Source organism: Urocampus carinirostris, chromosome 13 (assembly GCF_059441175.1).
Source record: "Urocampus carinirostris isolate Australia breed hairy pipefish chromosome 13, RoL_Ucar_1.0, whole genome shotgun sequence".
In the NCBI taxonomy this organism is placed as follows: Eukaryota; Metazoa; Chordata; class Actinopteri; order Syngnathiformes; family Syngnathidae; genus Urocampus; species Urocampus carinirostris.
The window spans coordinates 40,031,844-40,046,891 of record NC_142361.1 but is presented as its reverse complement, the minus strand read 5'-3'; the positions used below and the strand labels follow the sequence as shown (position 1 = coordinate 40,046,891).

Sequence of the window (15,048 nt, the reverse complement as noted above, 5' to 3'; positions counted from 1 at the left end):
ATAAATGATATAAATGATGTGAGCGGAATTAGCTCAGGTAGAGCGCTCGTCTTTGGAGGTCGTAGGTTCGATTCCCAGCTCCTCTGTGTTATATGTCAAAGTGTCCTTGGGCAAAACACTGAATCCCTAATGCCCCCAATAAGCAGGTCGGCGCCTTGCATGGCAGACTCCCTATTGGTGTGTGAGTGAATAAGTAAGTGTGAAGCACATTGTAAAGCGCTTTGGGAGGTCTTCATTGACTTGAAAAGCGCTATAGAAATGCAGACCATTTAAATGAGGGGGAACTTTAACATTAAACAAATATAAAAAAAATATTATTTTATTTTGATGATAACAAGTGAGGCACAGCCTTACCTGCCTCCCTTGACTTTTCTTCACTGAACTCCATAACATTGATAGGATGTTTCTATTGATAGTCTAGTTTCTTCTCCTTTTATATAATAGCATTAGTTGATAGGTAATCCGCCATTTAGAGAAAAAAGAACAAATAAAAGAATACTGGATGGCTTGTCTTGCTGTTAGCTTGTTAATACTATCTCTTAATCTACTTCCTTGGTCTCACCATTGCCCTCTGTCATGAGGCAAGAGAATTGCGTGCCTCACTTTGCAACTGCAGAAGCTCAGCATGGTAACACACTAATATTAATAATGAGATTTAAAAGATGTGAAATTTCAGCAATTTTGAAAATGAAAGTCCCATAATATAACAATTTATCATTTTATTTTGATGATAACAAGTGAGGCATAGCCTTACCTGCCTCCCTTGACTACTCTTCACTGAACTCCATAACATTGATAAAATGTTTCTATTGGTGGTCTATGTTCTTCTCCTTTTATATAATAGCATTAGTTGATAGGTAATACACCATTATGACAAAAAGAACAAATAAAAAATATTGGATGGGTTGACTTGTGTGTCAAATCAGAATTTTCAGCCCTATCAACAGATGCTCAGCCCAGTAGTACGTTACATACTAATCGTATAAATAAAATTCATCAATGTAAAAAAAGAAAACCCCAAAATTGTGAATTAAAAAAAAATACACTGATTAAATATAACCATTTAAAAAAATGTCATTTTAAACTTCCACAATGTCAGGTGAGGCACAGCCTTACCTGCCTCTTTGACCGCACGTCACTGAACTCCAAAACACTGATGGGATGTTTTTAAATTTGGGTAAATGTTGAAAGAAGAGAAGCGTCCATGAAATGTACTCTCCCTAGCACACAAAAAAACTAGGTTATTTCATTTTTGGACTGGAGAGGGAACAAATTGTACACAACAGAGGTTTAACCTAGTTAAGCAAAGCGTCTAGAAGCTGGAATTTCTTCTTGTTTATATAGTAATGAAATCAACAGACTATTAGTACTGTTAAAAATAATACATTTGCTTAAATTCATGATCTTGACAAGTACTGTATTTTCACGACTATAAGGTGCACCTAAAAGCCTTTATTTTTTTCAAAAGCTGACCATGGGCCTTATAATACAGTGCGCCTTATATATGGATCAATATTAAGTCGCAAAGCAGCCGCTTTTAGGCAAGCAGCCGCCGACTAGATTTTCCCCCGAAGGCGAAGTATTCCGCGGTGTATGCTGGGATTTATTCACCGGCGTTTCATTTCCTAACCAATGTGTCAATCATCATTTGAATCAGTCACTATTGGCTAAAGTTATTCGGAGGTAAAGGGGCGGATCCTTTTTATCATTTACAGGCTCGCATAGGCTAAAGGGGCGAAACAAAGCCTGCGATTGGCCGAAAAAGATGAATGTGAATCACACGTTGGGTTGCACTACGGCATAGAGAAAACATTTTTTACTATTCTGTATTTGTAAATATTTGACTCTCCTGGATTGACTACACTCACGGTTGTAAGAAGACCATGGTTACGTATCATTAATGAACGTGATGGCTGCAAGAGAACTTAGGTGAGCTATGCGGATTTATATTTTCCCGGTATCTTGTTTTAGAACGATCTTGATGATTCTGTGATGAGTCTATTTTTAAACTCAATTCAATTCAAAGTGTTTATTGTCATATGCACAGTAAAGAACCCCGTTTCCCTGCACGATCAAATTCATACTTTGCTGTCCACACAATTGCCTGCAAAAAATAAAATGGAAACTAAGAAATGTTTGTTTGGTGACATCGTACGGACACCGCATCCGCACGTGTCTACGACACATATTTGCTTCTTTGCAAGCTTTGGGAATGTTAAGGGGGTAATAAGTTGGACTGAACTATCTGACTGTTTCATCCACATTCCCATTGTAGCGCCTCATAATCCGGTGCGCCTTATAGTGCAGAAAATACGGTAATTCTTATCTCTTGAGTCAACATTTTAAATCAAGTGTCAAGAAGGTTGAAAGCTTTTGGATTTTAACTGAGCTGAACCAAACAAACCACCTGACCAGGGAATTCAGCTCAACTCTCAGCTCATTTGCATGTCATCCAAAACCTTTTCTGACAGTTTCTGAACAAATCCAATCCACAGAAAGAAGAGACATACACATACATTCACATACTTGTTTAAAAATGGTTTTGCAAATGGTAGAAAAGCTTTGGCCTATGTTGCCTACCAGATGTGCCTGCACACTTGGAGCGAAAGAGCAGAAGGAGGCGTTGCGAAGATCCAACTGCTTTGTCCTTCAGTTGAAATACGCCGACTCCGCTGCACCACATAAAACTGCGGTTTCGGTTTTCCGTTGAACCTAGAATCGATGCTATTTACATTTTTCTGTAAATTTCACGGCGGGCTTTAAAGTGACTCGATGCTACATTTTGAAACCGAAAACAACGGACCCACCTGACGAGTACCACTACTCCGCTATCGGACCTCACGGCGGGAAAAAATAACCTTGAAAAACTGACTCAAGGCTAAGCGACATTATTGTGACGATACATGTAAAACATTGTGAAAGACGCGATCGTCGATAGGGCACTTTTTCATTCCATTTTGTGTTTTCGGCTTGGATTCAGCCCGCGTCGTTGCTGGCGGACATTTAAAACTAGCATGTAGCAAGTGGGCTCGGGGACACAGCCTGCTAACAGTAGCGGCTAGCGTGGCCTACTAGCATTAGCATGTAAGATCAATGGCATCGTTTTTTACATTCGCACTAATAAAAAACAATAAGAAGAGCATAGTTGGCTATTCATCTATTTTAAAGCATTTTAGGTACCATATTTTCTAGACTATGTGTCACTTTTTCCCTTGGTTTGTTTTTCCTGCGACGTATCTTACCTTCTTTTTCTGGCCTATTTTTTTAAATTTACCGAAAAACCACGATAGGACTCTCTAAAATTAAGAATGGTAACGAGCTGAAGCCATAATACTAACTACTATCCTATGCCTAACCTGGAAGTAGTTTTCTAGTTTCAGGAACAAAATTGGCGCTGAATTTTATCCGTCATGGTTCTCTCAAACAATGTTTCTATACGTACAGGTAACATCCGACTCATGACCAGAATCAATTCTGACAAACTGGTAGTAATCCATTAATTCCATCCAAATATGTTTTTAAAGTAATTTGCAAAAATATCTCAAGTCAATGTTTGTTATGAGAAACTCTTGCCTCATTTGTGTATCATATTTGAATATATTTATGTTTTCAGACGGCGCCATTTTAAAATGATTCAATGACCATTCGAAACATTTCTACACACCCCTGCTCAAGAGCGACTTATAGTCCAGAAATCGTGGTACACTTGAAATATTCTATGTATGACATTAAAGTAAAATGTTAGATTGACTGGGATTTTTATATTTCAAATATTTGTGATATATTTTTGCCACACCTCCAAACGGCACGTCGTCGGCTTAATCGTAGGACGAGCGCAGAAAAGCGAATAATTTCAGAAGCTAACTTTTTGTTTCCATCATTTGATGCGAATACATTTCCGCTCGCACTGTTGCACGAAGTGAATCATTTCACGGCAACAGAACGACACCACCCCAAAAAAAAAAACAATTGCTCCAAATGAGGGCATTCATGACATAAGAGAAGCGGAGGGGAGGAGTGAAGGAGCAGAGACGAGCTAAAACTGTAAAAGCGCCCGTGCGTGTTGAATTATTCAGTCATCCCGAGCTCATTTTTATGAAGAGCATCTCTGCGAATACCAGCAAAGCCACCAAAATATCATGAAAACCCTTTGCTCGGGGTGTCGTCATCTCGGCCGAGTTATCCTCTCCATCTCCCGGTGTGCGAAGCTGTTTTCCGTGCTGTGAGTAGAGTGGAACCTTGCATAGAAGTTGTGAAGAGAGGACAACGAGGTGCAGGATCTGCTTTTTTCTCGTCTTACCGAATACAACTACAGTTCTGTGAAAAAGTATTTGCCCCCTACCCGATTTCTGTGTTTTTTTGCAAGTTTATCACTCACAAAGGTTTTGTATCCATCCATTCATTCATTGTCTGCACCGCTTATCCTCAGTAGGGTCACGGGAGTGCTGGAGCCCATCCCAGCCCTCTTCAGGCAGTGGGCACCCCTGGTTGCCAGCCACAATCCGCTCGATCATTCACACCTCGGGACAATTTGGACCGGCCAATTAACCTGAAACCCACACAAGCACGGGGAGAACATGCAAACTCCACACAGGAGGTTCAATCTCATGCCCTCAGAACTGTGCCGCACACGCGCTAAGCACTGCGCTGCCGTGCTGGTTTCGGATCATCAAACCAATTTTAATATCACACAGAGACAACCTAAGGAAATACAAAATGAAGTTTTCAAATGTTAACTCCATTTTTTGAGGCACGAAAAAAGATCATAACATGTGTGGCCCTATTATGTGGCCCCCTGAACCTAATACCGAGTTGGACCACCCCTGGCAGTGATACCAGGAATTAAACGTTTATGATAATTGGCACAAAGTCTTTCACAACACTTTGAAGGAACTTTGGCCCACTCTTCTTTGCCATTTCAAATCTGTCTTATTGGCAGTTTTTTGGGCATGAAGTGCCCGTTTAAGGTCACAGTACAGCATCTCAAATGGATTTAAATTCAGATTTTGATTTGTCGACTCCAGGACCTTCCTTTTGTTTGATTTTGCATGGCTGCCATTGGTGTGTGAGTGTGTGTGTGAATGGGTAAGTGTGAAGCACATTGTAAAGCGCTTTGGGAGGTCTTCGTTGACTTGAAAAGCGCTATATAAATGCAGACAGTTTACCATCTTGATTATCCTCAAAACGTTTGGAGGCTGACTCCCTATTGGTGTGTGAGTGTGTGTGTGAATGGGTAAAGTGTGAAGCACATTGTAAAGTGCTTTGGGAGGTCTTCATTGACTTGAAAATCGCTATATGAATGCAAACCATTTACCCTTTTTGAGCTATTCAGAGGTGGACTTACTGGTGTTTCGGATCGTTGTCTTGCTCTATGATCCAAGAGTTTGAGGGCACGAAATGATGGCCGGGAGTTCTCTTCAGGATATTTTTGTAAACACCGGAATTCAATGTTTCGTCAACCACAGCAAGTTGTCCTTGTCCTGAGGCAGCAAAGTCGCCCCAGAGCCTCACATTGCACCACCATGCTTTACTGTAGGCATCATGTTCTTTTAATGTAACAGTTAACTCAATAGTTAAACATCATCCCTTCTGACTAGACGATGACGATGGGACTTCTAGACCTTTTTATGAAAGGAATAAGCTCTGTTGAAGAGTTAACTGCATCCAACTTTTATTATTATCAATATTACATGACAGCCTGGTCATCCTGGAAGGAGGATTACCTCTTGTGCGGTCCCTTCTCAAGGTTTATCTTCCTCATTCTGAGGTTGTTGAGTTTTTCCTTGCTCTCATGTAGGTTTAGATCAGGGCATGGTGTCATAATAGTCTGTGGCTGTTGTAGAAAATAAACTTGCACCTGTAGAATAGATTTGCATACATTTAGAAAGAAATGTAGAAAGATTTGCTTACAGGTGGGAGAAATGTTGCTTACATCTCGGGAAGGTCTCGGCGGACGAATTAGTATAAACAATCCTCCTTAAGGGAGGACAAGAGATAACGGCAAAGGGCAAGGTGACATAAACCGGCATAAACTTAAAAACACTTCCAAATAAGGACGGAACCCTGGGCATGTACACCTTCAGGCGTGAAAAGGGACGGGGCCAAACCGGGTACACGTGCTATGTTGAAAACTATAAAGATCCACGCATATCTGTGATTCGCTGAGTCTCTTGTTGAAATTGTGTACCAATAAAAAAGAACTCCCTCTTACGTCATCTGATTCCTGCATCTTCTTTGAACGCGTATGAGACGATTCAACAAATTGGTCTTATCTTCATCATCCCTTCTCAAGGTTTCTTCATTTTCCTCATGTTGAGGTTTTGGAGTTTTTCCTTGCCCTCATGTAGGTTTCAGATCAGGGGATGGTGTAACAATAGTCTGTAGTTTGCATTCATCTGTGAACTGTGCAGCCCTTCGAGACTCTTTGTGATTAAGGGCTATACAAATAAACATGACTTTACTTTTTGTTAAATGCTGTGCCATTCTTCTGCCTTCACACCTGAAAATCCAGTTCAGTTTTTGAGTTTTTGACTCATCAGTCCACAGAATGTCTCTCCAAAAGTTTTGAGGATAATCAAGATGCTTTTCGGAAAATGGGAGACGACTCTTTGTGATCTTTTGTGACAGTGGTGGTTTCCACCTGGGGACTCTCCCATGGAGTTTTGTCCAATGGCTTTCTTAAGCGTCATGAACACTGATCTTAAGTTAACTTTTTAAGAGGGCCAGAAAGGACTAGATTCTTTTCTGGTGCCTTAATAAACCGACAACATTTCCAGACTGCATTTTGTATTTCCTTAGGTTGTCTCAGTGTGATATTTAAAATGGTTTGATGATCGGAAACCTTTGTGAGTGATATAAATATGCAAAAAGCACAGAATTCAGGAAGGGGGTTAAATAATTTTTCACGGAACTGTAATTGGGTCCTGCAGTGCATCAGTCCTCCCCTCCAGGCTACTGCAAAGGAGAGAGGAGGAAAAAATATCTCTGGGCATGGCACTGAGAGACCTTCATCGTTTTCGGGGCACCGCTAGCTGGTGTAGCTGCTAAGTAGCGCTAGCAGCTAGCGGGGGAGGAGCACACAGAGCCACAAATGTTCAGTTTGGAAGAAGGCTCCGGTTCCGGTTCAGCTGCATCTCCGCTGGCCTCAGCATCTACGTCACCCCCGACCTCCTTTTGAGCTTCTTCTAGACGCTTTTTCAACCTGCGGGAACAAAAAGTTCGACTAATCAACTTGCATGAATATTTCACACACGGTCGAATATTTTTAGGCTGGAAGTTTAATGTGAGCCCTTCTGGTGTGATTTTATGCAGCACACTATAATTAGAAATCATCAATAATCACTGAATGAGGACCAAATGGGTCATTTATGAAAAAGATGGATTGAAGTGATGCTGCAAAGTCGGAACTTGGTCGATAATAAATGAGGCATGAATTTCAAGAACCAGAGTTTAGACGGCAACCAAAAACAATTTATTTACAGTATGTTGCACAGAAATGAACATTACCGTATTTTCTGCACTATAAGGCGCACCGGGTTATAGGGCGCACCCCCCAAAAATAGTTTTTGGTCCTATATTTTCCATACATAAGGCGCACCGGATTATAAGGCGCTACAATGGGAACGTGGACAAAACAGTCAGATAGTTCAGTCCAACTGATTACCCCCTTAACATTCCCAAAGCTTGCAAAGAAGCAAATACGTGTCTCGGACATGTACGGAGAGTCAAATATTTACAAATACAGAATATTAAAAAATGTTTTCTCTATGCCGTACTGCAACCCAACGTGTGATTCACATTCATCTTTTTCGGCCAATTGCTGGCTTTGTTTCGCCCCTGTAGCCTATGCAAGCCTGTAAATGATGAAAAGGCAGGGGACAAGAAGAATATATGAACTGTAAAATCTGAAGTGATAACTGCTTTATATTACCAATTAACTAATGATTAAAACTGCATGAATATATAGACTAATATTTCAGCAATATCATTTTGGATAATGTACAATATTGTGAACTGAAAAATCTGAAGTGATAACTGCTTCGTATTACCAATTAACTGATGATTAAAAATGAATGAAAATATAGATTAATATAATTATTTCAGCAATAATATTTTATATGATGTACAATATTGTTGTGAACTGAAAAATCTTGAAGCGATAACTGATTTTTATTACCAATAAACTGTGATGATTAAAACTAATGAATAAATAGATTTATATTATAAATTTGTAGCCGATTTACAATTTCAACCTAAATTTTGGGGAGCCATAGATCTCTGTTGGGACCCATAGATTTTTGAGCATGCGGGCCCCTGGGACCCATCACTTTCCCAGCTGAAATGAACACTGGATTGCAATCAAATTTCTTGCATTTCCCTTTTTCTTTTAAGCATGCTTGACCTGTATCCAAATTGTGGCCCTTGGCAGCAAATCAGAATTCTGTCACTGGCACCATGCGATGCCAAGCCTCAGTGAGTGCTTTGTGTGGCTTGGCCTTACTTTTCCCGGTTGAAAATCATGAATTCTTGCTGCACGGCTTCAAGGCACTCCTGTAGATAGTCGTTCTCCTGCAGAAAAAACAGTCCGGCACGTCAACATCGCATGTATCCATCTTCAAATGAAAAAAAAATGCATTTCTCTAGCGCTTTTCAAGTCAATGACTTCCCGAAGCGCTTTACAATGTGCTCCACATTTCCCAATAGCGGCCTTGCAGCCATGTAAGGCGCTAACCTGCTTATTGGGGGTATTAGGGGTTCAGTGTCTTACCCAAGGACACTTCGACATGTAACACGGACGAGGCAGGATTCGAACTGGGATCCCTTGATCCCAAGACGAGCGCTCTACCTCCCGAGCTACTGCCGCCCCTATGATTTCATGCATCGACAGTTTCCGCCTCATTAGTGGCATCGGCAGACGTCGATATCAATTTGCATCGGGCGATGTTACGACCTCTAAGATCAGGTTGGTTTTTAGCTCCGAAGCCCCGCGGGCTTTCAGGAATTGTCTTCCCATGATATAAATAGGACGTATTTCTGAAAGCTCAAGGCCATAAAAAAGCTCAGAAGGTTACAATGTTAAATAACACTGGTAACAACCAATGTTCCCAAAATCTAGCCAGCGCATAAAAATGAGGGCTCAAGATTGCTTATTAAGAAGCAAATTAAGTCAAAGTTACAGTGCATAAAGGTAAAAATACACGGGTTCCCCTGACGTTGTGTCCTAAATGCTGTATTTTGAAGTCGAGTCGAAGTAGTTAAGTAGAAGTTAAGTAAAGTTAGTAGAGTTGGTCGGGAACCGGCTTCTTCGGCTCGGCTCACTAAAAGGAACCGGCTCTTTCGGGTCCTAAACGGTTCTTCAGGTTGTTTTTCTTCTTTCATCCCAACATGACCAAATATTATGTAAAATTATACAAAAAATGACTTAAAAGAAAAAAAGTACCAAAATGAAGAAGTAGTGAAAAGCTGAGAAAAAAAGAAACGAAAGGAAGAGAAAAAAGAAGGAAAAATTTAGAAAAAAGACAGAAAAAAAAAAGAAACAAAGGAAAAAAGTAAATAGAGAACAAAAAGAAAAAAGTAGAAGCTAAGAAAAAATAAACACAAGGAGATTTTTTTAAGGAATTTTTAAAAAAAAAAGAAAAAGTTTCTGTTGCATTCAAATCATTTCCAATTATATCCAGTGAATCTTGTTGTCAACATTGTACTTCCACTCAAAAATGTGATTAAGTACAGCTTTGCAGCTAACAACCGACTAAATAAGCCCCGAAAAATGTTAATATTATGCGACAAAAGATATCAGGAGGTAAAAAAAAGAAATTAAAATCTTGTGAAAGAATTGTAAAAACAAACGAGGTTTGTAGGCCGTACAACCTTTTCAATAGTACATGAGCTATTTCATTCAAAAGAGAAAAATCATTTTGCATTGCCGGAAACTCAGCAAAATGTAACGTGATGTCAAGTTTTGGACATGTTTGATAATGAATTATCTTGCCACACTTGGGATTATGGTTGCTCACTGTTGTTTCAAGCGTTGCTCACCGACTTTGTGTGAACGCTCAGACCCGTAAGAAAAATGACAGGGAACATTGGTAACAACCCAGCATGACAATACACAGATTACCCTCATTACATACACAATACATAAGGTTACTAATAGAAGAATATATCCCAGCCATCTCCGGGCATTGGGCAGGGGACACCCTGAACTGGTTGCCAGCCAATCGCAGCTGCAAATCACATTAGTTCTCGCAGCTGGCTGCGTTCTTCATCGACGCACGAGCCGAGTGATCCACCGCTAAGGGTCGTACAGCTGGGCGATTTTACGTCCGCCCGGGACGATCGGAGACAAATTCGCAACAGGGTGCCGTTCGGTCGCCCCAGCGAGCGGGCCCCTAACCCGCGGCGCGGGTACTTTCGGGCGCGATACGCACGACACCGACACAGTTACGGGGGTCCCGCGAACGCCCGCCGCCTTTCGCCCGCCGCGCGCGGACGGCCACCTGTCGTCGCGCCGCGCAACTGGGGTCGTCGGACGAGCGAGCTCCCCCCAGTTACGGGGGTAGCCCGATCACGCCCGCCACCTTTTCTCGCGTGTGACGCCGCGTCCGCCGAACTCGCCCTGCCGCATCATTGAGGTGCCCTGCCCATCCCTTAGAACACGTCCAAACATCCCACTATCCTTTTACAACACCTCTCCACTCATTCCGATCACCAATAAGAGCTCTAGCTTCCACTATATGCCCATATAACACCCCAATAAAGTCTTGATATAGATCGTTTTTCGTATAATTATCAAATTCATGCAAAGTATTTCATTTTTTAAAAATGTATATAAGTTAGTGGGCAGCACGGCAGCGCAGTGGTTAGTGCTTGTGCGGCACAGTTCATGTCATGGGAACCTGTTGTGGGTTCAAATCCAGCTCCAGACTTCCTGTGCGGAGTTTGCATGTTCTCCCCGTGTTTGTGTGGGTTTCCTCCGGGCACTCCGGTTTCCTCCCACGTTCCAAAAACATGCATTTCAGGTGAATTGGCCGGTCCAAATTGTCCCTAGGTGTGAATGAGCGAATGAGTTGTCTGTCCCTGTGTGCCCTGCGATTGGCTGGCAACCAGTTCGGGGTGTCCCCTGCCCACTGCCCGGAGATGGCTGGGATGGGCTCCAGCCCCCCCGCGACCCTAATGAGGATAAGCGGTACGGCTAATGAGATGAGATGAGATATAAGTTAGTGACATTTTCAAGGTCACCATCTAAATCATTCCGTAAATAAATTCCGTTTCCGGTGGCACAATGGCTTTTCTATGTTTTTGGGGTAAATATTGGACTTTCGTTTGCAGAGGAAAGGGAATATTATGCACTACAGTGGAACCTGAGTTCTCGACCATAATCCGTTCCAAAACCCTGTTCGAGAACCGATTTGTTCGATCACCGAAATCATTTTTCCCATTAAAAATAATGTAAATCGTTTTAATCCGTTCCAACACCCTGAATGTTTACCTTGAATGTTTAACGTAAAGATAAAGCTAACCCAGGCTAATCGTACGTTCGCGTTATCGTAATCGTCCGTACGAAAGATGACGCTAACATGAATGTGTAAAAATAAAAAAATCAGGTCGTTTACAAGTCATTTAGCACCCGGGTCTCCACAACAAGTGGTGAGCGGTTCATTGGAAAGGGGGCTCCGTTCCAACTCCCTGAAAGTTGGGCTCCGTTCCAACACCCTGAATGTTTACCTTGAATGTTCAACGTAAACATAAAGCTAACCCAGGCTCATCGTACGTTCGGGTTATCGTCATCTTCTGTACGAAAGATGACGCTAACATGGACGTGTAAAAATAAAAAAAAAGGATAAAGAAAAGAATTATGAATAGGATTTCTTGCCTTTGTGGTGGTCAGCAGAAGGCATGCTGTATTCCCTAGCAAGATCAGACACTCGCACACCTTCTTCATGTTTAGTTATTATTTCTTTCTTAAATGCAATAGTTGTACGCACTACTTTTCTTTTTTCACCTGTAGCAACTTTGCCGCTTGCACTGACTTTCTTCGGAGGCATAATAAGGGGCTAAAACACTCGTACGCCGCTCAGCATCGCACCCTAGCGTACGCACTCAGGCATTACAGGCGTTCGAACTCCGATTTTTTGACCGAACAGCGTAGCAAGAATTTCTGGAAATTTTTGGTCGGACTCCCATTTGTTCGAACCGAGAGGCGTTCGAAAACCGAGGTTCCACTGTACTAGTATCAGTATGCGGTATGGATGAATACCCGAGATTTGCTTTCGTACCAGTCTGAAAAAAATCATTAAACATCTCAAGTTTGAAATAATGACATCGAGTACTACTCACAGACTGCGAATCTTTGCTGTTGTCCCTGGAACGGTTCTTGGCCAGTCTTTTCTTCTTCTTGTGAAGAGGACGGGATTCCAAGATCATCTCCTCCAGCTCGAAAGTGGGGTCGCAGTGGAGACGGCCTTTCTGCACGAGCAGAAAAACAGAAAAACAACAACAACAACAAAATGAATCGAAGTGAATCCGAGCACCAAGGGACACTAAAGCACGCAAACGCAATGTCAGCAAATTGCAAGAATAAGCGCCAATCCATTTGTTTGGATTTCCATTATGTAGTAGCTAGATTTACTAGATAGATAGATAGATAGATACTTGATTCATCCCCGTAGGGAAATTCACACTTCCAGCAGTCTACCCCGTTGTTTATTAACAGATTAACATGATGTCCTAGGGGTGCTTGTAGCGGAGCGGATGACGTCACGCTAGTCCAAAAGTTCGACATCCCTGCGGCAGATGGAAAACTTTTCTTTGTGAAAATCCAGGGATACACCACCTCGTGTTAGCAAGTCCGCCTCCTCTCAGATTCCCCCCGGCTTCCGTGTCTCTGTTTAGCGGCGTTGAAGCCGGATAGCTCCGGGTAGCTCCGGTTGGCAACACGTTAGCGTCCGGAATGCTAAACGTGAGCCACGTTTCCGCAAAACACAGCAACTGCGCTCCCTGTGCGCTTCGATGTTTTCCCCTAGCACTGGATGATCTTATTTGGTCGTGAGTTCGCATTTACCATGATTACGGATGGTACCGAAGACTTAAAACGCCGCTAGCCGCTTCGCTAGCTCCGGCTCTTCTTCCACGATAGACCCCTTCATCACGCCGGCACGAGAATTCTTCAGGGCAAGGAGTTGAAATTCCTTGAATACACGCATTTTTGTGCGCTAAAACCCATGTCCCATAGGATAGAAGTAATCCATAGTGTAGTTGTCAAAACAGGAAGAAAAAACACCGCAGATAGGAGCAGACAATAAAACAATAGGGCAGCTGCTGGAAAAGGCAGCCGCTCGTGGCAGCGCCGCTTTGTGGGAGATTTACTAGATTTATTAGCGAGATAAACATTGAGAAGGTTGGTAACGGAGTTTGGAAGAGTATGTGATAGGCGTAAGTTATGTGTCAATGTTGGCAAGAGTAAGGTGATGAAGTGTTCACGTGATGGAGTGGGCATGACGTTAGAAATAAGGTTGCATGGACAGGTGTTGGAAGAAGTTGAAAGCTTTAGGTACTTGGGTTGTGATGTGGCTGCAGTTGGTGGAATGGAGTGCGAGGTATTGCACAGAGTCAATCAAGGAAGCAAGGTTTTGGCTGCTCTGAGGAGAGTATGAGTATGGATGTTAAGAGGGGACTGTATGAGAGTGTGATTGTGCCGACTGTGTTGTATGGTGCGGAGACTTGGAGCCTGAACGCAGATTTAAGAAGGAAGTTGAATGATTTTGAGATGAAGTGTTTGAAGAGTATGTTAGGAGTGACAAGATTGGATAGATTGAGAAATGAAATTGTGAGAGACAGAACTGGAGTAGTCGTGGAGCTGAGCAAGCGTGTTGATAAGAGTACTCGGTTGGTTTGAACACATGGAGAGGATGGATGAGGAGCCAATGTTGAAGAGGATCTACAGAGCAGAAGTCAATGGAAGGAGACCAAGAAGAAGGTCGCCATTGACATGGATGGATTGTGTTATGAGTGCACTGCAGGAAAGAGGTCTAAATATAATGGAAGCTAGAGCTCTTGTTGGTGATAGTAAGGAGTGGAGCGGTGTCGTGAAAGGATAGTGGGATTGTGGACGCGTTCTTGAGGATGGGCTGGGCACCCGCATGATGCGGCAGGGGTAAACCAGTGAAAGCTGTCAAACAAAAGAGTGTGTTGTGTCACCCTGACCTGAGTGACATGGCCGCTTTCTGGTGTCCCACTTCATCTGGAGGGATGAAAGCATGACCGACTTGGGTGCCGAGGTGCCTAACTTGTTTGGGTGTTTGGGCAATTGGGTTGGCCATGGTCCAAAAAATTTTGTGTGTTTTTTTTTGTTTTGTTATTGATTTCCATTTGATTTTCTTTGTTATTGTATGCGTGTGTCTTGCTGTCGGTCACCCCTCTTGAGGGATATGACCAAGGTAGATAGATAGATAGTAGCTAATTTTTTTTCAATGGATTAAAAGGAACTGGATACTAACATTTGGAACAAATCCAGCGTCCATCTTCTTTTCATAGATGGCATCCCAGTTGATGTCAGCGAGGTAGGGCGAAGTCTGCATGTCGGACAGGCTGGAGAAACGATGCTCAGGGTTCACTGTAAGTAGCTAAAGTGAAAAACACACACAAACTTGTTTGCTACATTCACAGCTACTCTGAAAGATCAATCACGACAGACTATTTCTAATGACAGCTTAGAAAAATAGTGATGCAATACTGCAAACTAACTGCTACCGTTGCAGTGTTCATTTGAGCTGTGAAAAGTGATGGGTCCCGGGGCTCGCATAATCAAAAATCTATGGGTCCCAAAAGAGATCTATGGCTCCCCAAAATTTTGTGTTATCGCGGTTGAAATCGTAAATCGGCGACAAATATATCATATAAATCTATATATTCATTCCGTTTCAATCAGTTTATTGGTAATACAAATCAGTTATCACAGATTTTTCAGTTCATATATTCTTCGTGGTTTGCTGTCCCGCCACAGTTGTAATGCCTTCTCAAGGACCAATCCATTATCATTCTCCTCCTAGC

General features: G+C 42.3%; 1 protein-coding gene and 1 pseudogene across 2 annotated transcripts in view; both read right to left on the bottom strand.

The window, feature by feature from the left end:
- Window positions 1–1,116: 1,116 nt before the first annotated feature.
- Window positions 1,117–15,048, bottom strand: part of stk32c (serine/threonine kinase 32C) — a 105,630-nt gene continuing 91,698 nt past the window's right edge. The window contains exons 9-13 of one of the 2 annotated variants that reach the window (XR_015852586.1): window positions 14,496–14,621; window positions 12,337–12,465; window positions 8,501–8,568; window positions 2,581–7,201; window positions 1,117–1,220 (exon numbers count right to left, since the gene is read on the bottom strand). Coding sequence is in view for 1 of the 2 variants with exons in the window: in XM_088352106.1 (XP_088208232.1) it covers window positions 7,054–7,201; window positions 8,501–8,568; window positions 12,337–12,465; window positions 14,496–14,621 (471 nt within the window). In the remaining variant the exon portion in view is untranslated. Of the gene's footprint in view, window positions 7,202–8,500; window positions 8,569–12,336; window positions 12,466–14,495; window positions 14,622–15,048 lie in introns of both variants that reach the window. The other variant, XM_088352106.1, reaches the window with a different exon arrangement.
- LOC148354527 (5.8S ribosomal RNA) lies at window positions 10,142–10,300 on the bottom strand (annotated as a pseudogene).